This window comes from Nannobrachium achirus (genome assembly GCF_963921795.1).
Source record: "Nannobrachium achirus genome assembly, chromosome: 21".
NCBI lineage: Eukaryota > Metazoa > Chordata > Actinopteri > Myctophiformes > Myctophidae > Nannobrachium > Nannobrachium achirus.
Window position 1 is genome coordinate 19083796 of NC_137828.1, and position 22998 is coordinate 19106793.

The 22998-nt window shown below is 41.9% G+C and overlaps 1 protein-coding gene across 1 annotated transcript in view; it reads right to left on the reverse strand.

Moving 5' to 3' along the window:
* LOC308306623 (supervillin-like) overlaps window positions 1-22998 on the reverse strand; it is a gene marked incomplete at both ends in the record, with an annotated part of 129764 nt that overhangs the window by 38900 nt on the left and 67866 nt on the right. Inside the window, 9 exon segments of the mRNA XM_080751661.1 lie at window positions 3087-3259; window positions 4497-4674; window positions 6840-6926; window positions 9597-9683; window positions 14722-14887; window positions 15694-15750; window positions 17417-17491; window positions 19107-19160; window positions 21401-21533. Of these exon segments, the coding sequence (XP_080607787.1) occupies window positions 3087-3259; window positions 4497-4674; window positions 6840-6926; window positions 9597-9683; window positions 14722-14887; window positions 15694-15750; window positions 17417-17491; window positions 19107-19160; window positions 21401-21533 (1010 nt within the window).

Below are 22998 nucleotides of genomic sequence, written 5' to 3' on the forward strand. Positions count from 1 at the left end.
AGATATCTGGCCTTACAACCCAGATAACTTCAGTTAAAAGCTCAACAAAAAAACAGGTTCACTTTGGCTGGTATAAAAGTTCTCGGACCTAGAACAATAGTGTGTTGCCAATAACAACCACACTAATAAGATGCACAAATGTCAAGTATAGATACAGTAGAGATAGATATCTGATCTCTGAATACACTATTTTCCAAGGTGAATAAGATAAAACGGTCTTTATCAGCCACATACTGTACATGTTTTCTAGTAAACGTGGCTGCAGCAGAGCTAGGTCTCCACATTCTCACATTCTATCACCTCCACACAATATAAATAAATCTGTACGCATGTTTATAATGGAAGGTAACCGTCAGCCAAGCCCAACAGATAAAACATTGCACAAAAGTGTGGTAATTCACAGCCAGCGCAAAACCATCTCTCAGGCCAGCAGCCAGAGCCTCATTCTGTCAGAAAGCACTACAGAGTGGTTTAACACATTTAGGCCTAGAATTATTGAATGCTTTAACCAGTGAAAAATAGCAGATATACAAGCTCACAGCGCGGCACCGAGTGCCGCGCTGTGAGCTTGTAGATCTGCTATTTTTGAAAAAGTCGTGGAAATGTGTGCAAATCTTTGAATATATGTATTTTCAAAGCGAACGATTGTAACTCAAATTTTGCTTCTGGGTACTAAATATTCTGAGATGGGGGTCCGTGGCCAAATACATATCAGTTTGGGGGTCCTTCACATGAAATGGTTTGAGAACCACTGACATAGTAGTCTCTCAAGAACAGACTAACTGAGCTCCAGTTGAAGTGAAAAGGACCTTTTCTTTGACGATGGCTGGCCAGGTTGCTGACATAGAAACATAGGTTTTTCAAAAAATCTTTTTCAAAAGACACTTATAGAATCGGGTCAAAATTCTAATTTTCACAATCTTTCAAAAATAGCAGATCTACAAGCTCGCAGCGCGGCACCGAGCTTGTAGATCTGCTATTTTTCAATAGTTAAAGCATAAAATAATGATCTAAATGGGTTAAAGCAGTGTTTTTATTGCTCTCCCCGGAGATGTGGGAGGAAACTGTGAGCAACACGCCTTTGACACTGGTGACATTTTATAGTGATGTCACTGTCAAAACAGCCCCGCAGACCATGTGCAGTTCACAATGGTAGAAAAACAATGGCAAAGCTTTTGAGGATTGCACTGACTGCATAACGGCAGGAAACTGACATCAGACCCAAATGTCGGGCAGTTTAGCAGCATTTATGTATTATATGCAATGTCCCATTGGGTTCTATGTATACAGAGCAGTTATAATAGTACAAAGAACTAATTTAAATGTGTGTGCAATGTATGAGGCGATGAATGTTGAAGGCAAATAATCTAGGTGATAAATCTGCTATAATAATAGGGGTTCTCAAACCTTTCCATGACAAATAACCATAGCTTCTGGCTATTGCGAAATGGCAAAGAAAGAAAGAAAGAAAGAAAGAAAGAAAGAAAGAAAGAAAGAAAGAAAGAAAGAAAGAAAATAATCTACAAATGTGACGCATTGTGAGATTGTAGAACTGCCATTATCGACTACCGGTATTTACTTCAAAATAATTGACAATGACATGCCCAAAATGGGGATGTCAGGTGTCAGGATGTCATGGCCCACTAATCTTATGAATTTAAATAAAACATTTTATATTTTAAATGATTACTTAATTCTCCTCTCCGTTCCAATTGGCCCGACGGCCCCACAGTGAAAACAACGTCTGTCAGCATTGTGACGCGGGTCAGTGCAGACTGAACTCGGTTATTGTATTTAATGATTATAATGATTCAATCTGAACCTGATCAAGGGAACTCTGGAGACTGTGCTGTCAACACAAAGGATCTCTGTCATCTTGGTTGTGCCGTGTCAAATCTGTAGCAGACGTTTCTTAAACCACATTCCCACATGCAGACTGACCTCTCGCACCAAAACACAGAGTGAACATCAGAGGTCATAAAAAAAACCTGACAATTACTGAATAAAAGCTCAATGTGGATGCAAACTAAAAACATCTGTTAGTTCATTGAAAATGTGCAAATGCTGTTCCCTTTTGACTGGCAATGAATGGGGGAAAACAGAATTATAAATGATTATTGTATAATTTGGCCGGATTCAATGAATTGATTAACAATATATATATGAGGTATTCGTTGAACGTTTTCATATTTCCAGGCTCTGCAGTGACGGGTGATGTAATGTGTAATTGTGACGGCTACAATAGCTGCGTAAACAATCAAAAAACATCTCTCTAATTGCGCAAGATTGCTTTTTGTAAAGTCTGGCAGTGATTTGAAGCCGTCTCAAAAGACCACCAGCAATGACATTTATCCTACCATGACATCAGCGTCCTCTGTCAAAAAGGTATTATTATACACAACAAATTGCAAATTAAACTAAAAGATTAAAGAAAAGCTACAGTAGTCATTTATTGTTGATCAAATTAAGCTAAATCAATTGGTCCTTTTCCACTATCCTGTTCCACATGAATCCTTACACTCTATCCACTCAAGCATACAGCCAATTCATCTACAGTACACCAGTCAAGAATTCATCCTCGCAAGAATCTATCCAGTAAAGCAGGAACCCCCTAGGGGGTCCTCAGATTTACTACAGGGGTGCCGCCAAATCTTTGTGTGATAGGATCATTCTTTTAAAATGAACAACTTGAACCCTCACATCCCAATTCTGAGGAGAACTTTAGCCAAAAAAATAGCAGATCTACAAGCTCTCAAACGCGAGGCGTTGAGAGCTTGTAGATCTGCAATTTTTGGCAAATAGGTTTGGTGTAGAGGTAAAAAAGAGCAGACCAAGTACAGAGTGGAAGGTCAAGTTTAGTAAGTAACGACGATTTAAGTGGTTAAAAGTCTGTCAAACAAGTTTATGAATCTATCTATGAAATCGATGAAAGTCGATCAAACATTTATACAATACATAGTAGGGGTCCCTGCTTTATCTCTCTCTCAGCTATTGGGGTCCTTGGCCTGAAAACGTTGAAGACCCCCTGCAGTAAAGAATTCATCTACTTCAGAAAGAACACAAGAACCCATCCATCCTCAACTCACTCTTCTCAGCCTTCATCCTCCTGCTCTCCAGCAGGCCCACGTTGAGCCTCTGCTCGATGTACTCGGATCTGATGTCCTCCCTGGCGGCCAGCATCCTCAGAGGGTTCCTGGACGCCTGGACGTTGCGGGAAGGTCGCACCGCGCGCTTGTGCTGCACCATCTCAGAGGTCAGCCTGTGATGACGGGATCAGAGAGTGAAAGAGTCGGTGTCGGAGGGCCATCGCTGACAGAGAGCAGGTTTCATGACATTGTCTTAAGCCTCTATCAGAGTCCAGGGTGAAGAGCTATTCACCGCACATTTTAGGTGATAAGCTATCCACCTAAAGTGAGAAAACAAGTGGAGGCCATTATAGTCAGTCACCGTGAAGTCCTATCACTGTGATTGACTGGTCTAGATCGACCAATCAGTGAACGGGGTGATGGGCCGATCTGTCTGCTAGTAAAAACAGAGAGATGTGTCGGGGTTCGCGGTGGATAGCTCTTCACCGCGAGTAATGACGTAATGTTGTAGTTTTATGACTTAAAAAGACTACACTGTGGTGGATAGCATATCACCGCGGTGCCTACTATGATAGGGGCTTTAGTGTACGCTTGGAAATACCTCACAACATTTAAAAGGAGTAAAGCTGGTTGCACACTGCTGTGTTTTTTTATACCTCACAACATGCACTGTTTTTTGAAAATGCACTGTTTTGACAAACACAGAGCGAAAACCAGGAAGTGGAGAAAAAGGCGTTTCTGTGAAAAAATTAAACAGGAAACAAATGGAGATCCAGTTTGGTGTTCTTGTGGGTCTGTGATTGCAATAAAAAGAATATCTGTCAAATTAGTCATTGGCGCTCTGGGCTTACTAAAAAATCTGTCCAAAATATGTCAAGGACAGTGAATTTCATTAATCTTCAAACACTATTTTTTTATTTGTTAGTGTATTTACCAAAGTATGTCTTAGCTTTAGGGATGGGACGATACGCGATATTATCGTTTATCGTGATGAACATGAACACTCACGATAAATGTATCGTGGAGATTTAATTTAATTTAGGATATTGTCCTCCGTCATGCATTGGGATCAATTCACCTTTTATTTGCCGAGCTGCATATCCGGTACCACTTAAACCCTCTATTGGTAAAATGGACTTATAATATACGTACTATATACTTGATAGTCTTTTTTCACTCTACCAAATGTTTTTGCCAAAAAATGGCCGATCTACAAGCTAACAACTACTCACTTTGAGCTTGTAGATCTGCTATTCTTTGGCAAATGTTCCGCCCCAGGATAATGGATGTTTGGGATATTATGATTATCGCGATAATATCGTAAATCGTGATTTCTTTGGTCACAATAATCGTGATATGAAATGTTCATATCGTCCCATCCCTACTTAGCTTTTAGTCACGAGTACTTACTTTGGCATCTGAGGACCGAAGATGGCGTCAAAGTCATCGTCTATCTCCACCTTGCTGGTGAGGATGGGGAGCTCGTCCACATGGCGGTAGAACTTGGAGAAGGTCTCATCTTCCAGACTCATCACTTCCTTCACCTTCTTCTCAGTCACTGTGATGGTGGCCTCAGGCAGGCCTGAGACTGTGGAGAGAAAATACAGGTAAAACCATGGAATGAGAATGACTATTGTACCTGTGCCACTAGTGTGTCTCTTAGAGAGGAGTGGGACAAGAAATAGATAATTCTTCACCACCATTGGCATGTGCAGGGGCGTCACAAGGGGGGGGGGGGGAACTTGAGTTAATAGGGCCCAAGGTGTACGGGCCTTACTTATTTTATACTTTAGCCATTGAAAAATAGATCTAAAAGCTCACACTGTGGCACAGAGTACCACGCTGCGAGCTTGTAGATCTGCTATTTTTGAAAAGTCGTAAAAATGTGTGCAAATCTTTGAATATATGTATTTTTTTAAGCAAACATTTGTACTCAATGGGGGGGTCCCTGGAACTAAATATTTTGAGATGGGGGTTGGTGCCACGCTGTGAGCTTGTATATCTATTTTCAATAGTTAACGCACAAAATAAGTATGCGATAACGTCTTGCTGTGCGGTCATTATGGGTTAATATGGACACGAGTGTCCATATTAAACCCCCTCCCCCTGTGCAGGCTCACAACGCCTCGCAGCGCGAGGTGTTGTGAGCTTGTAGAGCTTGTATTTTCGGCAAAGAGGTATGGTGAAGAGGGGAAAAAGAGCAGACTAAGTACAGAGTGAAAGGTCAAGTTTACTAAGTATTGATGGTTCAAGTGGTTAAATATCTGAAAACACAAATTGACATGAATCCAAAATACAATGATGATTGTGCTGTCAAACAATGAAACTATATGGAATCTATGAACAGGTTGTGCTTCATCTCTCTCTCAACTAACGGGTCCTTGGCCTGAAAACGTTGAAGAACCCTGGTATAGAGCAACATAATCTTTTTGTAATTTTTGAATAAATATTCAGAAAACATAGGTTCAGGTCTTAATGTTTTAACTAAAACAGAGGTGTAATCAAGTGTGCAGATGGAACACATGGTGGTACATTCTACACTTTGCCACAGCCCTGGACTTGAACCTACAACCTTCTGCTCGCCAAATCCACATGATCACAAAGGTTGGACACTCACAGGGACGTGCTGGCCATTGGGAAAAGCGGGACAACTCCCGAGTGGCCGGTTCATTCCCGGCCGGTCCAGGCCGGCCATTAGGAAGAAAATAAAAAATAAAATGTCGGCCTTCGTTCCATTTTGGGAGCTGGGCGGCCAACAAAGTAAATCGTCACTGTCGGGCAGAAACCTTGTATCTCCAAGTTTCAAATGTGTAAATTTTTTCGCAAAGCAAAGCCTTGCTTCATCACACAAGGCCGTCGCACAAAAGTAGTGAAAACAGCCGATCTACAAGCACACAACGCCTCGCGGTGCGAGGCGTTGTGTGCTTGTAGATCGGCTGTTTTCAGTAAATCATTTTTAAAATGATAAATACAAAACAAACGGTTTTGTACATATAGGTTTCCACCTGACAACGACGAAATATAACTCATGTAATTGGCCCACTGGCTTGTCACTTTGTCACAAATCTTTGAGTAGCAGCAGCGCTATAGAGAGAGATCTCTCTCTATAGCGCGCAATGAGGGCCTCTCCAACTCTTTTTCCCGGGCTGAATCAGAGGCCCAGCACGTCCCTGGACACTCACCATAATATCCTTTCTGTGGTGTAAAGTAACTTAGTACGTTTACTGAAGTACTGTACTTAAGTACAGTTGAGATATTTGTACTTTACTTGAGTATTTCCAATTTCCAATACTTTTACTTCTACTCCACTACATCTCGGATCCATGCGTCTTACTTTTACTCCACTACAATTTGAAAACTTCAATTACTAGTTACTTTTGCAGAAATTATAATATTATAAAACATGCATTAACCACTTTAGCCTTATTGTATACCTAGGCTGTTTGAAAATAGCCGATCTACAAGCTCTGTAGATCTACTATTTTCAAACAGTTTGTACTTTTATTTTTGGTACTTTACGTACATTTTGATGCCATCATTTTCACACTTTTATTCAAGTACACTTTGAATTCCGGACTTTTACTTGTAACAGATTATTTCTATATAGCAATATTGATACTTTTACAGAAGTAAAATGTGTGAGTACTTTTTCCACCACTGTATCCATTCCACCGCCTGACACATGGGGTGTAGGTATTTTTAACCAAGCTCTATCACATGATATCAACTTACACTACACAGACAAATACTGACCTTTATTGTTGAGCTTTCCCAGGAAGGATTCCAGTTTGTCCAGCTTTCTGTCCGTTTCCAGGTTTAAGTCTGGCATGGCTTTGATCTCTACACTCAAGCACGCACACACACACACACACAATCACACGCGTTAGACCCACATGCTGTAGTGCATTGCGTTGTTTTATTTTTACTCAGACCACACAGTTATGAATGATATTTAATTGTTTAGAAGTCATGTTCGACACTATTGCTTCACACATAGCGATGACTTCTGAACAATCATTGAGAATGGGTGGGCTAGTAGACACATACCGTATGTTCACTTACCGTTGTGCTCAGAATTATTCAATTTTGAGCCCCCCCCCCTGACAACTGAATGAAATAAATAAATCATACAAGAACAATGTAAATAGCTCAACAAAAGTAATATTTGTAGTGTTTTTCTCACCAAATTCAATGCTAAATGCCACTTTCAATGCAACTTTCACAATTCTTCAACTTTAAGCACGCCTGAACACATCTGTAATCAACTGAAATCGACTAATCAAGGGCTTATAGTTGCATCAGATGTGCAGCCTGGCCTGACCAGAAGTGTGTTGACTGTGATTGGAGTAGTTAGAAACATGGCTAAGTCTAAGGAATGGTCAGAAAAGTTCAAACAAGAGATTATTGATTTGTACAAAAAAGGATATAAAACAGTTGCAACGGCACTGAATGTTCCAAAAAGTATGGTTTTGAGCATAGTTCACAAGTTCTATGTTGAAGGAACAGTGGCTATACTAAACCTCATTTTCAGAGGGTGTTGAATAATTTCGAGCACAACGGTACATTCAAACTAAGATCAGATTTTTATCTCAAGGCCATTGCTGTCACTCACTCACTCACTTTCTCTTTAATACATTCAATGTAGTGAATTTGTTGGCTCATGCATGTTTATAGGCAAGACCAACAGCTTTCACATATTCCATCTAGACATTAGTAGCCAGATAGAAATATCACTATAGTGATTCATGATGTTCATTGCTTTAACCCATTTAGGCCTGGGCATATTGAATGCTTTAACATTTGAAAAATAGCAGATATACAAGCTCACAGCGCAGCACCGAGTGCCGCGCTGCGAGCTTGTAGATCTGCTATTTTTGAAAAGAGTTGTGAAAATGTGTGCAAATCTTTGAATATATGTATTTTCAAAGCGAACGTTTGTAACACAAATTTTGCTTCTGGGTGTTCCCTGGAACTAAATATTTTGAGATGCGGGTCCGTGGCCAAATAAATATCATTTTGGGGGTCCTTCACATGAAAAGGTTTGAGTACCACTGACATAGTAGTCTCTCAAGAACAGACTAACTGAGCTCCAGTTAAGTGAAAAGGACCTTTTCTTTGACGATGGATAGCCAGATTGCTGACATAGAAACATAGGTTTTTTCCAAAAAACGTAGAAGGATTCAAAAGACACTTAGATAATCGGGTCAAAATTCTCATTTTCACGATTTTTCAAAAATAGCAGATCTACAAGCTCGCAGCGCGGCACTCGGTGCCGCGCTGAGAGCTTGTATATCTGCTATTTTTCTATATTTAAAGCATAAAATATTGCGTCATAATGTGTTCAGGCCTAAATGGGTTAATGATGATGTAGTACAATGAATGCACAAGGTACAACACCAAAGGAAATTAGAATACACCTTCAATTTGAGAGTTCCCGTCCACATCTTTAAGAAACAAAGGGCAAAGACAATTATTTTTGGAAACCACAAACAAGACATTGGGCTTCATTCACGAAATGTGCGTACCATCAGATTGAACATCAAGTTCTTATACTTAAAGGTTACATGACATCAAATTTCTAAAACATTTTTTTTTTTCCTAAATTCAATTACACCCCAAAAAAAAACAGAACTTTGAACATTCAGTGGATTTTCTGGGGTCTGGGGTTTTCTGAATAATTAGGCTTAGAAAAGTGAAACGATTGGCCCCCCGTCTTTGATGTCACAGTCCCTTAATCCCGCCCCCTCTCCTCCCAGCCCCTCCCCTCTCTTTCTCTGCCAGTAGGGGCGAGGCAAGGGCGATGATTGACAGGCAAAATCCCTCAACAGTGACATCCGCATGAAATGAGCACGCGCGCGACAATTTCACGGGACCGTGCCCGCTTGACTCTACACACGTCCCAAATAATCACTCGCCTCTGATTGAAAATGCATTACCAAGGCACATCACACAGCACGTCTGAAACTGCCTTTATGCTGATGCCGAATCATTTACAATAGTAGTGCCGAATCTCATAGCAACAAATGTTTCAGAACGGTTTAGGCCTAAACAAACCGATTACATTCATATCAACAGCACCATGTTGTGCACTTGCTATACCATTCAGCACACCATAAGCGTGCTGAAAGGCCATGAGACTGCAGGTGGAAAGCAGCTCCTGCACACACCTGGCAACGTATGAAATGCACACATCAAATTTAGGCGCACGATCCGATGACGTCAGACCGGAAGTGATTGCGTGGTGGACTTCTGGCCTTCAAAATAAGATAACGGCGGTGATGCCAGCCTGAAGGTGGCATCGTGGACTTTATAATCTGTTAATTTCAGGGGCACTAAATGAGTTAATAATTTCATGCCATGCTTTATCTGTTCCTGTCACTCACTACTTATTTTATTCAGGCACGCCTGAATAGAATAGGCCAATAAAGCCTCTATCAGACCATTAAAAGTAAATATAAATAAATAGCTAAAAATAAACTGTGTAGGAAGTAGGAGAGAGATGCTACTGACCATCCTGAGGCTTGGAAATGGGCGTCTGGTTGTTGGTCTTGGGTTTGGATGGCGGTGGAGACTGGAGGGCAGAGGGGGCAGCCAACCCTGGTTCACAAACACACAAACAAATAACCAGTCAATAAGTCTGACGTGCTGATGTGTATAACATTACATACCATCATCAATGACACAAGATCAGTGCCTGCAAAAGTCACTCGGAAATAATTACGTTTCATGAATTGGAGCATTAGGACAGGGTTTTGATTGATTGATTGAAGAATTTATTAGAAGTTTGCAATCGGAAAAAGTACGGTTTCATGACAGCACAAATCACTGGTACAAGGTCAACTAAAAGGAGATCCTAGTAAGTTTTACGGCTTATTTAGACATGAACCACTTTATGTATCTCTTATGACATTGAAAGACAGACGGATAGAACACAGTACTTTGCACAGAATAAGATTAATTACAAAAGCAGAAAAAAAAGAAATAGGGTGGGGGAAAAAAAACAACAGAGGGGGGCTTAAGTCAAGTCATTTACAAGTCTCGAGTAGCAGCCGCCTGAAGGTGACTTTTCAGATCAATTTTGAAGGAGGCTAGGGATTTGCACTCCTGCGTTCCGCATGTTGGTGGTATAGCTGAAGAACGAATTAGAGTCTCTTTTTTTGCGTTAATTTGGGTCAACAAAAGCTGAGCTTTCTTGACCACGTGCATGGGTCTTGACCACGTGCATGGGTCTGGCCACAGTGAAATGGGTGAAGTCGTGCATGGGTCTGGCCACAGTGAAATGGGTGAAGTCGATGGCTGCACACATAAATCACCACAATGTGGTGCGTGGTGAGCTCGTAGAGCGGCTAGTTTCACAGATTTATTTTTAAACTGTTTGAAAAAGCCAAAAGTGGTTAAACTGGCACAATAACCTTATGAATTTAAATTAAATATTATTATAGAATTATTATTTATTTTCATGTCCTTTCCAATTGGACCTGATGGTTGAAATAGCCTGGAAACCAGAGGAATCTGTCATTGATTGCAACAAAAACAAAAGGCCCTGGTTGAAAACCTGGGCAAAACCTCTTAAGCCCCAGGGGGTCCAGGGGAAAAATCCGCCTAAAATGTATGCCCAAATTGGAACAGTTGTGGACACAAAACTACCATGATTGTGGCTACTCTTGACTCACCAAATGTCAGCTAACCCCTGAAAATTCACAAATGCAGTGTAAAACATCACATTTCTCTGACCAAATTGTCCTGCTGTGATCATTTACCAAGGAAAAGATGATTGAAAAAGACCTCCGCCTATGGAAATTTTGCCTTCTGAATAGTGAATGAGCCTCAAGACCTCATTTAAAACATATATAGTGAATAGAAAAATTGTTCACCAAGGTGTCACCAATTGATAGGCAAAATTGTATGAATGTATTGCAAACTATGTAAACTCTACAGATGTTTTAGTGAGAGTAGTGCTGTAATATTAGTAATGTTAAAGTATAGGGTGAAAAATGATAAAAACGAGTAACAATAAGTAGTAATAATACTGTAATAGGAGTAATGTATGGATGAAAAGTACAATGGCAGCTGATTACTATGCTGTAGGACCACTGTAACAATAATCAACAAAGAAATTGTAGTTTGATTTGGTCTCTATTGATTTATTGACATTTATTGACAGCTGTTCAGAGGTCAACACCTTTTGCCCCCGCCGGCGGGGGCAATGGGGCTCAAGAGGTTAAGATGTCATGACAAGAACACCTGGATACTTTGAATGCCAAACACAGTGAATAGTAGTGGGGTAGCATTTGCTCATTCGATGGAAGGCTCTGCACTGCTAGGAACTCTAGCATTCAGGTGACAAATGTTTCACCAAATAGTGCACTGAATAATGGATGAACACAGCAGTGGTTCATGTTCTTTTTTTTTCACAAAAGCAAACAAACAATTTATCTTGTGCTGTGTGATCCATGCTTTGACCCAGCAGTGCTGTCCAAGACATTTGAGACGGTGCCCACTGCCCAGTGAAATGAGGATCCTTTCTTTATACATAACATCAAAACCATGAAAGAATGTACTATAATATAAGAATGTCTATCCTGGTCAGATGTTTCAAAACGCTTTATATTATGGTACTAGTAGCTAGCTAGCGAGCACGGAATTGAACGGGAAAGTCAGTTTTCCATTAGCCATGCTGCTAATTCCTTTGCTAAGCCCACCAACCAAACACCATCTCTCCATGTGAACACAAACCCACCAGCAGCTGGCCCTCTCTCCTGGACCCTCACTAATAGGATAAGAGGCCAGCCATTAGTAAAGACCACCCAGTGACCACTGAGCTGTCCGTTGGATGGGGTGGGGGGCAGTAAGGAGAAATGATGATAAGGGGGATCCTGGGTAATATGACTGATCTGTGGACCGACGTCATGGACACTGTACTGCGGTAGTGCCCTTTCGAGAATCAGTTTTAAATTTTGTTGGGAGACACAGTTGTGTTAACCGCTTAAGCTTATGGTTAGTGTATTGGTTAACACTTAAGCTCTATACGAGACCACAACTCGCCGTATCGTGCCACATTGTGATAGATCAGCTATTTTGATATAAAGGCCCTCTTACATCTAACAACTTTGAAAATATTTTGGAAAGATTTCTAAAAGACTACCCTCTCACACTAAAAGATTTGAAAAAGACTCCCCAAAGACTTAATGATGATTTTTAAAAGATTTCAGTTGTTAGATGTGAGATGCTTCTAAAGATTTTGTAAAGACTGGTTCAAGATTCCCTTTTATTTGCTGAAATCTGTCTGAAATAGGCCTATTATAGCCATTGTGTTCCTATTCCTCTGACTAGATCCATGTTGATGACATGAGTTCTGTGTACCGATTTGCGTGATTTTAGGGCAAAATCTGTAGGAGCAGTGTCCAAAAATGTGTTTGAAAAAATGGGCCTGATGGTGGCGCTATATGGGACAGATTCATGTTGACGGCTCTCTTGGCGCCGCCGAGGCGGGTGCGTGGGTACCGGCCCCGGCTCTCCCGGTCACTCCTAGCCCGAGTTACGGCATTTTATGTGCGCTGCAGTGGCGGGGGTCCTCCACTAGGGGTGCGACCACTTTTGCATCCATTCTGGAGCACCAGGAGTCGGTGGTCCCTGGGAATTCCCCGTGAACAGCCCCGTTGGGGTGGTCATTGGTAATTTTAGCACTTTTTGGCGGCGGCAACAGGGGGTCCCTGGAGCTCCGGGGGTCCCGGGAGGGGTGGAGGTTGTGGATTGGCAGGCAAGGAGTGTGTGTGCAAAGTTTGGCATGGATTGGGGCAACGGTGGCGTAGATATGATTTGGGGAAAAGTGTGACGTGACGGACTGACGGACAGACTGACGGACAGACTGACAGACAGCCTGTCGAGGTTTTGGTAGTAACTAAGTACAATTGAGGTATTTGTACTTTACTTGATTATTTCCAATTTTCAGTACTTTTACTCCTACTCCTCTACATCAGAGGAAAATATTGAACTTTAGTTAGGCTCAACTTCGAATGTTTGGAATAATGAACTATTATGATACGCGGTGAAATAAAGGGCTGTCGCAGCCGCACCAACAGCTACTAGTGGCGACCAGGCTGGCAGTTCAGCGTTTGGGGAATGAATGGCTTTTGGCTCACTATAGCGTTCTGTTTTGGTTGTTACGTCATTGTACTCTAGTCAGACTCAGTGTTAATTTTGTCGACTAAGACTAAGACTAAAAGACTAAAAGACTACAAGATTTTGATATTTTGTCGATAGACTAAAACTAGACTAAAACAGTCCCAAAAGACTAAGACTAAGACTAAGACTGTTATTTGTGTTATTCAAAAGACTAAGACTAAATCTAAGTCTAAGACTAATGGCTGCAAAAAATTACACTGGCATTTAACTGCAATGAAATTAAAGGCAAATACATATTTTATGTATGTTTTATTTTGACCAAGTAACAGAAGACAATGACTTGTTCATAATTATGTGGTTATATTAGGCTAAAAACCCTATCCTAAAAGACGAAGACTAAAAGTCTAAGACTAATCCCAAAAGACTAAGACTAAGACTAAAATGTTTTGATATTTAGTCGACTAAGACTAGACTAGACAAAAAATATTTCAGAAGACTTAGACAGGACTAAGACTAAACGGTGTGTTATTCAAAAGACTAAGACTAGGACTAAATCAAAATTTGCTGAAAAAATTAACACTGGTCAGACTCGGCACCGATTTGTGAAAATATCAAACCAGTTTAATATTCTCGTAACAGAATCTGTGTCTCAAGTCGGGGTAAAAATCGAGTCGGACCACTACCTCACATTTAACGATTGAGTAATGACCGAATCACGGGAGCGCGCCGCGACTCGTCTCGATTTTATTACGACTGAGAAATCTTTTCAAAGTTGTAAGGCTAGCTTTAGTGTGCTTAAAGTTAAAAAAATGTGGACTACCTCCAAACAGTCAAGGCCCCCCTGTGAGGGCGCCCTCTGGCCTACTGGTCCAGGCGCATACCACATAGGCATGGATGCCTGGCAGCGTCGCCGGTTTGATTCCCGATTCCCGATCCGGACGACCTTTGACGCATGTCACACCCATCTCTCCCCCCATTTCCTGTCAGTATACTGTCCTATCAATAAAGGCATAAAAGCCCAAAAACTAATCTAAAAAAAAAAGCCCCCCCTGTGAACTTTGGTGCGTGCATGCGTACGTGTGCGTGTGCGTGTGTGTGTGTGTGTGTGTGTGTGTGTGTGTGTGTGTGTGCGCGCGAGGGCGCGCGAGTGTGTTCGTGCCCCAAAAGTGTGATACACTTTGTATTTGATGGATTGCACTGGAATTTGATTTTAATGCTTCAATGGAAAATCCAATAAACAACGTAAAAAAAAAATAATAATAATAAAATGGTTAAGGCCATTCCAAGGCGCTTTACATAGATTGTGCATTACATTCGCCCATTCACACACATTCATATGCTCACCGGGAGCAACCAGGGGTTCAGAGTCTTGCTCAAGGACACCAACTCTGGGGGAGCCCGGATTCGAACTGGGAACCCTTCTGGAACCCTCTGTGTTCTAATGACGGTTTCTCTACCCCTGAGCCACTGCCGCCCCTTCAAGAGTCTGGAATGACTGAGCACCACTGACCTTTCTTGACCATGCGCGCGGCCACAGTGAACTGCGTGGAGTCGTTGGCGGCTCCCTTGCCCCGGGACTTCCAGGCCTCTTCTCGGGCCACGATGAGCTGCTTCCGGTCCTGGATGGACATGTGGGCCTCCAGGCTCTGCTGGCTCTCCACGTCCTCCACCATCCTCTGCTGGGTGAGGAGCAGAGAGACAAGGAGCCGTCGTTACCACAACCCCTTCAGAAGAACCCACCGTCACAACACTTCTAGTCTCGCGCAACCAGACAACTACGTTCAGGGTTCCCACGGTCGTGAAATTCCTGGAAATATTTTGAAATTAGAAAAATGTTTTGGAATTGATCAAGGGTCCTGGAAGGTCCAGGAAAAATAGCTATGCATTTTTTTGTTATTGATTTTGAAGTAGAACAAAATGGCGTATATGCATAGAGCCTAGGGAGGCATCGGTCTGGCCACGCGAGACTACAACACTTCCAATGTGGGCCACCACCATCACAGATGACTCCACAGTAGTAGCCAAGCATCACAAAGGCATTAAACACACGTATCTTTCCTTACACAACACAAAAGCAGACCCTTCCCAACATTCAGTCAGAGCATTATGCCTGGTTTGACTTCTCCGCTGCTGGTGACGTCATTCACGTCAACAGGCCCAGACGGAAAAGTGGAAAAGCCATCAGTCACACTAAATTGTACAACAAGTTGCCGTTTTATTGCTTCGCGTTAAGTTTTTAAGTGAGACAAGCAGACAATTATGATGACACGAGCAGACAGAGTTCTGACAGAGAGACAGTGACGTAATTTAGTAACACACACACACACAGCAGCTGGGGAATTTCAGATTCGTCGTATTAATTGGACAACTGGACAGGTGTGAATGGACTGCATAAGAAGGGCGGGGGTGTTAACGTTGTTTAACTTCAGTCTTTGTTAAAGTTAAATAAAGTGCAGAGTTTTGGGACAGGTGTGGGAGTCACCTTCCGCCTCCAGGGATGCCTCTCATCCACCTGTGGTTGTCTGGGGGAGCCGGAGGCCTTCACAACCAGAGAGGCATGGAAGAGAGAGGGATGAGGAGAGAGCAGTGGTGTAAACAGTGGTTCTCAACCTGTGGGCCGGGGGGGTCCCCACATTATTTTGGGGGTCCCCAGGTGATAAACTTAATGTGCAACATTGTTTTCTCACTCGACAGTAAACAAACCAACATAAAGTTTGAGTGTATAGAGGGTATCTGCACATTTCTAAAGTGACAATTTTAGGACTTTAACCCATTCAGGCCGGGTACACATTTTAGTGTATGGGAGGGGCTTACATTACATGTACAGTATGTAGCAACATATTTGTTTTTGTGGGCTAATTTCTGATTTAGGTTATGGTTAATTAATACCTCTAAAATGACAAATATTGGTCAAATTGTCAAATATTAGATGCAGACATTGAGAAAATAGACGATCTACATGCTATTTGCAAAGGTTGAGAACCACTGGTGTAAAGTAATTAAGTACATTTACTTAAGTACAAATTTAGGATATTTTTTTTCTTCAACAGATTTAAAATTTTCAGTACTTTTACTAACACTTCCACTACACTAATTATTTGAAAAAGTTGTAGATTTTGATTACTATTACAACAAAACATATTCAGTCCTACAGTAGGCTATATACATTTGGGCCATTTGAGAATAGCCGATCTAAAAGCTCACAATGCATTGCACCGCGAGTACTTTTTCCACCACTGGGATAGAGTGATAAGGAGGAGAGATATAGCAGCCATATAGATCATTGGCTATATGGGGATGTCTGTCATGCTACCTACAGTAGCTAGCTTCATAGGAGTTTTGAAAGAGTGAGCAAAGCAGTGAGCAGACTGGTGAAGCAGTATACAGTAGTATGGGTGGGATAGTCATACAAAATATACAAAAACTGTCCAAGAATGTATTTGAAAATGTCTTTAGGAACACACATTTTTGGCATTTCATAATATATTTTATCCCATAATTAGAGTGCCCAAAATATAATTGTTGGCCATTTTTGGCAACAACAATTGTATTTTATTGTTACATTCCTTCTGGGTGAAAGGAGCTGGAAGCGGATTCTTGTAACTATTTTTAGGCAAACATGACTGAGCAAAGTGTAAAAGAAAAAAAAAAGAAAAAAGCATCAGGAAAGTCTTAAATCTGTCCTTGGAGTGTGCTTGACATTTGCCCTATTATTTCAAATTCGAACTACCTACTGTTTTAGTTTTTATAAATAAACATGACATGTTAAAAAGGGATTATCTAAGGATGATAGCTCTGAGCTATAAGGGGACCCCAGTCACCCAGAATGTGAGATGACCTGTGATGTCATGCCGTACTTTTTATTTCTGTTTTATCTTTTTTATTGTCTTTTTTTTTTCCTTCTCTTTTTTATATATATATTTTACTTTTCCTGTATAGTGAAGTCAATGAGACAGTGAATATAAAAATGGCCATAACTTTTTTTCCGCGATGTTTCCGGCACAGCAGATAAGACCTTTCATTCTGTGGACCTTAATGATCAAACTAATAGATAAAACAGCAATCAAAAGTACGGCATGACATCACAGGTTCAACCCTATTCCTTGAGTTTTTGGGCTTGTGGGTCCCTGACTATGGAGAAGGCGAGCACTGCAGGCAGACAGCAGGCTACGCGAGGCAGCAACCCCTGATCCAACTGATCCTACCTGGCTGAAAGGCTCATCGGGGAGCACAATATGAGCAGGGGGCTCAGGAGAAAGAGCACAGGCAAAGACTGGCTCCTATTGATGCATGGCCATAGAAAGTGGAAAAAAACACATACACACAAAAACACACACACACACACACACACACACACACACACACACACACACACACACACACACACACACACACACACACACACACACACACACACACACACACACACACACACACACACACACACACACACACACACACACACACACACACACACACACACACACACACACACACACACACACACACACACACACACACACACACAAAATAAATGGGGACGGAATAAACAGTAGAAGTGGCTGGAATGGAAAGAGAATGGGAGAGAAAGGAGAAGTGTGGCAGACTGGTGGGATTAGATTTCATCCATAGCAGGTATAAAAGGGCTCAGTCCTTGAGGTTTGTTAATGGAAGAAGGGGACGATGCTGTGAATGCTGTGAATGTATTCCAGTCTCATACAACACCCACATTCTTTATATCTTTATCAAAGTCATGCAGTTTAGAGAAAATCATCTCAACAGAGATGAGATAGTGTGAGTCAAATCTCATCCTGAAACTCTGATTTAAGACACTTTCTTCCACCGCGCACACACACACACACACACACACACACACACACACACACACACACACACACACACACACACACACACACACACACACACACACACACACACACACACACACACACACACACACACACACACACACACACACACACACACACACACACACACACACACACACACAGTAAAGACGATGACGAGAAAGCCTTGACAAGCCTTACAACCCTGATTCAGAAAAACGGATTAGAGCACTTGAAAAGGTCTCACAAACGTCAGTGCAACACCATCACCACGATTGTAAGGGACACACACAAACACCATAGCACCACCTGCAATACATTATCTACAGACAAACACAGACACACACCACTGTCGGTGGATATCACACCGTGTTACACAGAGGGTTGGTATTCATCAAGGGATGTACACAGGGGCGTCAATTGGGTATGGCATTAATGTCTCTTTGTCTATCTGCGCTGGTTATTATGTTGTTAAATTACAGTAAAATAACTACAAATGCTAAATTTAACAAAATGGTCCCTTTAACAAGGTATTATAATTATATTCTCCACACTTGTATTCTCCCCAGCTTGACAGAAAGGTATATTCCCAGGTTCCACAGGTCAGCTGCACAGGTGCAATGCATTATTGTTAATTGTGGCACGTTTACTAACATGCTAAGTTTAGCTGCACTTGAACAACCATTCCAGGCTGCCATATCCAGCCCAAGAAACCGTAGAAACCTGTGTAAAAAACTGACAAAACTCTTTTTTTTTCAGACATTGTGAAAATAGCCGATCTACATGCTCACAACGCCTCGCAGCGCGAGGCGTTGTGAGCATGTAGATCTGCTATTTTCACAATAGAACCGTGTTATACAAAATGTAATGCCTCTTTTCCATGAGGACTGCCATCTTTGCCATACCCTAGCTTTTGCTGAACTGACGCCACTGGATGTACAGTATGCTCTCCAGAAAACTATTGATTGTAGATCGCTGCCTTTGAGCCACTTGATAAATACCCTTCCTCAGTGTTGAGTGTGTGTGTCTAGCCTCATACTGGTCTTACCCATTGTTGATCGGACACATCGTACTCATCGATCACCATGGGCACTTCATCGTCCTACAGACACGTGACCAGGTGGGGAGAAAGGGTACACATGTTCTGAAGAGCCAGTCCCAACAAACAGTACCGTGGAACGGCCCAAAATCACAATCGTCATCTCTATTTGCAGCTAATTAGTAGAATTTCAGGAACAGGACATTCTGTTCCAGTCTCATTAACCTCGTCCTAACTGTCGCCGATTTCCTTTGTTGCATCACAGGAAATGGAAGTGATTGGGCTCACTGGCTCTGCTGAGTGGGAGGATGAGAAAGTAGATCAACAACAAGGAGGCTCTCGCTCTCCTTCCTCCCCTAACCTAATTTTGAACCCTAAGCCAGGCCTTGAACTTGATTAAGGAGACTTTTCTTATGCTTTGATTAAAACATTATGGCCTTTCCCCCCTCACTGATTTGACTTTGAAATCATGGTGGGAATGGGCAGGAAAGGACTGCTCCAACCCCAAAATGTGTCTGATAATCCACAAAATGGGACCCACTGGAAAACGTGTTTCAGAGCCCCACATTAATTAGACAAAAGTAAAAACAGAGGTTGGAAAGAATGCTTGGAAAACACCGGCTCTAAGCTAAGCTGAACAAACCCGGATAAGTGACGTTGCCAAGCAAAACAGTCGTTGATGGAAAGATACGGCGTGGCGGGTGTTGTGAATAATTCTAAACAGAGAGGCATGTCATCATCATCCCAACCCGACCCATCCTTTCAGAAAAGTCACAACAAGAACGTCAAACACAGAACCACACTCCACATGCAGGGATGGAAATGATGTTTATTTTTTAAAGGGAAAAAGGGACATGCAAACAGAGGAAAAGGCAAACAGAGGAAAAGGAGAGGGTTTACAGGAGACATGCAGTCTAATGAGATGAAAGGTTCAAATTATAGAGCTAGAGTTGGGTGAAGAGTTAGCCGTTGTTATACAGTCGTTAGCCAAAAACTAAACAAATGCAAATTAAGTATACAGCCTTATCTTCTTATAAACCTTTCATGATCTTTTAAAAAAAGGTTTCCAAAGTAGCAAAAACAGCAGATCTACAAGCCCACCACAGTAACGATGCATGCTGAGCTACTTTTCTACAGTATATTGTGATGTCACGCGAAGCTCGACCAATCCTCAAGCTTGCGCCCCTCTTTTGGGGTTAAGGGGTTACTGAAAAGGTTACAGAAAAATCACACCCGTGTGAACTGAGCGGTGGTTTACCCACCAACCCCCCCCCCCCCCCCTCCCCCTGTGTGTGTGTGTGTGTGCGTGTGTGTGTGTGCCTGGCCTGGCCTGAGAACAGCGCCCCTCCCTTAACATGTGTGGTCATAAAAGGTACTACACCACAGGCTTGAGGCTACATACAGACCCACCCACATACATACATACAAACATACATACAAACAAACAAACATACATACCTACACACACGGCCACGCTATGGAGACGGTGTGACCACCGCTCAAAAAGTCCATTGAACTCGATGGACTTGTGGGGTTACAGCAAAGGTTACTATATATTTCTCTTGTTCAAGGAACACGCACATAACATAACTGCAAGCACATAAAACATGCAAAAGGTGCAGAAGAGAGAAACAGAAAGACAGCGATCAAAGGACAAAAGACAATACACAACACAACCTCTCTGTTTAGATATCCACAACTGCAGACAAAACAATTTGGTTTGAAATTGCCTAAAAAGAATACATCATTTAATATCCAATTATTTGAAAGGATCCTACAGTGAGTGTACAGCTCGACTTCAAAAAGTCAGACACAGAAGACGAAAAGACTTTCAGGGGAATTTAAAAACAGGTTTCTACAGAGTGGCCAAATTATTTGTCGATAATACAAAACTGTAATTATCTTTGCAGTGACTCTGCCTATTTTCACAAAATATTTATCTGTGGAGTCAAACTAAATGTTATGCCTCTCAATCCTGCCTACAGGGTGGAAGGTCCCCGTTTCAAATATGAATAATATTATTTTGAGAGGTCGCAGCCTGAAAAGTGCCTTACAGCAGTGGTTTGCTGTACAAACTTCGCTGTTCCAAATAAATAGCAGATCTACATGCTCCCAATGAGCATGTAGACTATTTTCAAAAAGAACCGTGTTATACCAAATGTAATGCCTCAACTCTAATGCTCATTAGGGTGGTGGGTTCCCCGTGTTAAAATATGATTCTTTTGAGGGTTGCGGCCTGAAAAGGTTGAGAACCACTGCTGTACAGTACAGTAGGTTTTCCAGTCAGATGATCAGGCGGTTACCTTCTTCTTGAAGCTCTGCTCCGCCTCCCAGAGCTGGGCGTGTCGCTCCGCCACCGCCAACTTCACTCCTTCCTGTTTCTTGTTGATCCTGTTCCTCCAGTCGTCCTCGCCGCTCTTCTTCAGCAACGCCAGTCTAGACCAGAAGAGAGGATGGCGGAAAAGACAAGAGAAGTTGGGAAGATGGAGAATGGAGAAACCTCACAGGCAGACAGACAGACAGCACCTGCATATTAAAAGGTGGTGTACGTAAAAACATAAAAACATAAAAAAACATAAAAGTACTTTGTTAACTCATTTGCTGCTATAGCCGAGGAGCCCGAAAAAATCCCGATGTACGGCCCTGCCATGCCCGAGGAACCCGAGAATTTCCCGTTTTTGAAAAAAAAAAAAATGTTTTGACCCCAAAAAATGTAGTAGGCATGATAGCAATCGCGAAATTGCATGTTTAACCCCCATAGCAACCCCATCTTTCAAACATGGCAGCCATCTTTGTTTACATTTTAAGGAAAACATAATGGCTGCTATCTCATGAATGCCTGAACGGATTTCCATTCGGATTTTTGAGCGGTGGTTACACCGTCTCCTATACGTGGCCGTGTGTGTATGCGTGTGTGCGTGTCTGTATGTAGCCTGAAGTACCTTTTTTGACCACACGTGTTAAGGGAGGGGCGCTGTTGTTCAGGCCAGGCCACACACACACACACACACACACACACACACACACACCCACCCCACACAAAGTATTTTCTGTTTAGTAAACAGATGGATTACTGAACGAAAATGATTCCTAGCAGTATATAGAGCCATTTAACAAAACTATATCACTTAAACCCCCTGTAAAATAAACGTCATTATGCGGAAAGAGAAAAATGTGGACACTCCACAAAAGTCAAATCCTTTACTGTCAGAATTGCATGACTAGCCTTGCCCCTGGTCATAAACGTAACCTAACTGCAATTTTCCCCAACCCTAAAACAGTTATTTAGAAGTGAAGGCCAAAAAGATGTCTTCACTTTGAGAAACTCATGTTTCTGTGAAACTGTGAGGACATTATACATTACATCAGACATACACCGCTGCTAATGTGATGAGACAAAGTCACAGTACATTAGCAGAATACAGACAGAGTCTATATAGCACACCACGGTTCCTGTCTTTACACAGGGGATCTCATCCGCCAACTAGGCTTGCATCTCATTTCCCATTAGCCTCTACTTCACTCTGTCACAACACTGAGGTGAACAAAGAACAGGCTAGGGTCTTCTAAGTTTTGTTTCTAACGAGCATGTCCACAGACTCTCTGTACAGTGAAGCAACTAGACGCTAAACAGAGCCGGCAAGCGTGTCATTTAGCAGCCACGCTTACAAATACTGTGAACGTCTGGAATATAGCTAAACACTAGTGACACATGAGCACGTTCACACCAAACATCACTCGGAGATGTCAGTCAGTGTAATTGGAGCTGGGAGTGTGCTGTTCACTCACTCAGGTCGCTTAATTTTTACTGTCCAGAATAGGAGGTCGTTTCCTACACGCTAGTTATAACCACATTAAGCTTTGTGTCACTATTTTTTATTTTGGGCATGTTATTTATAGG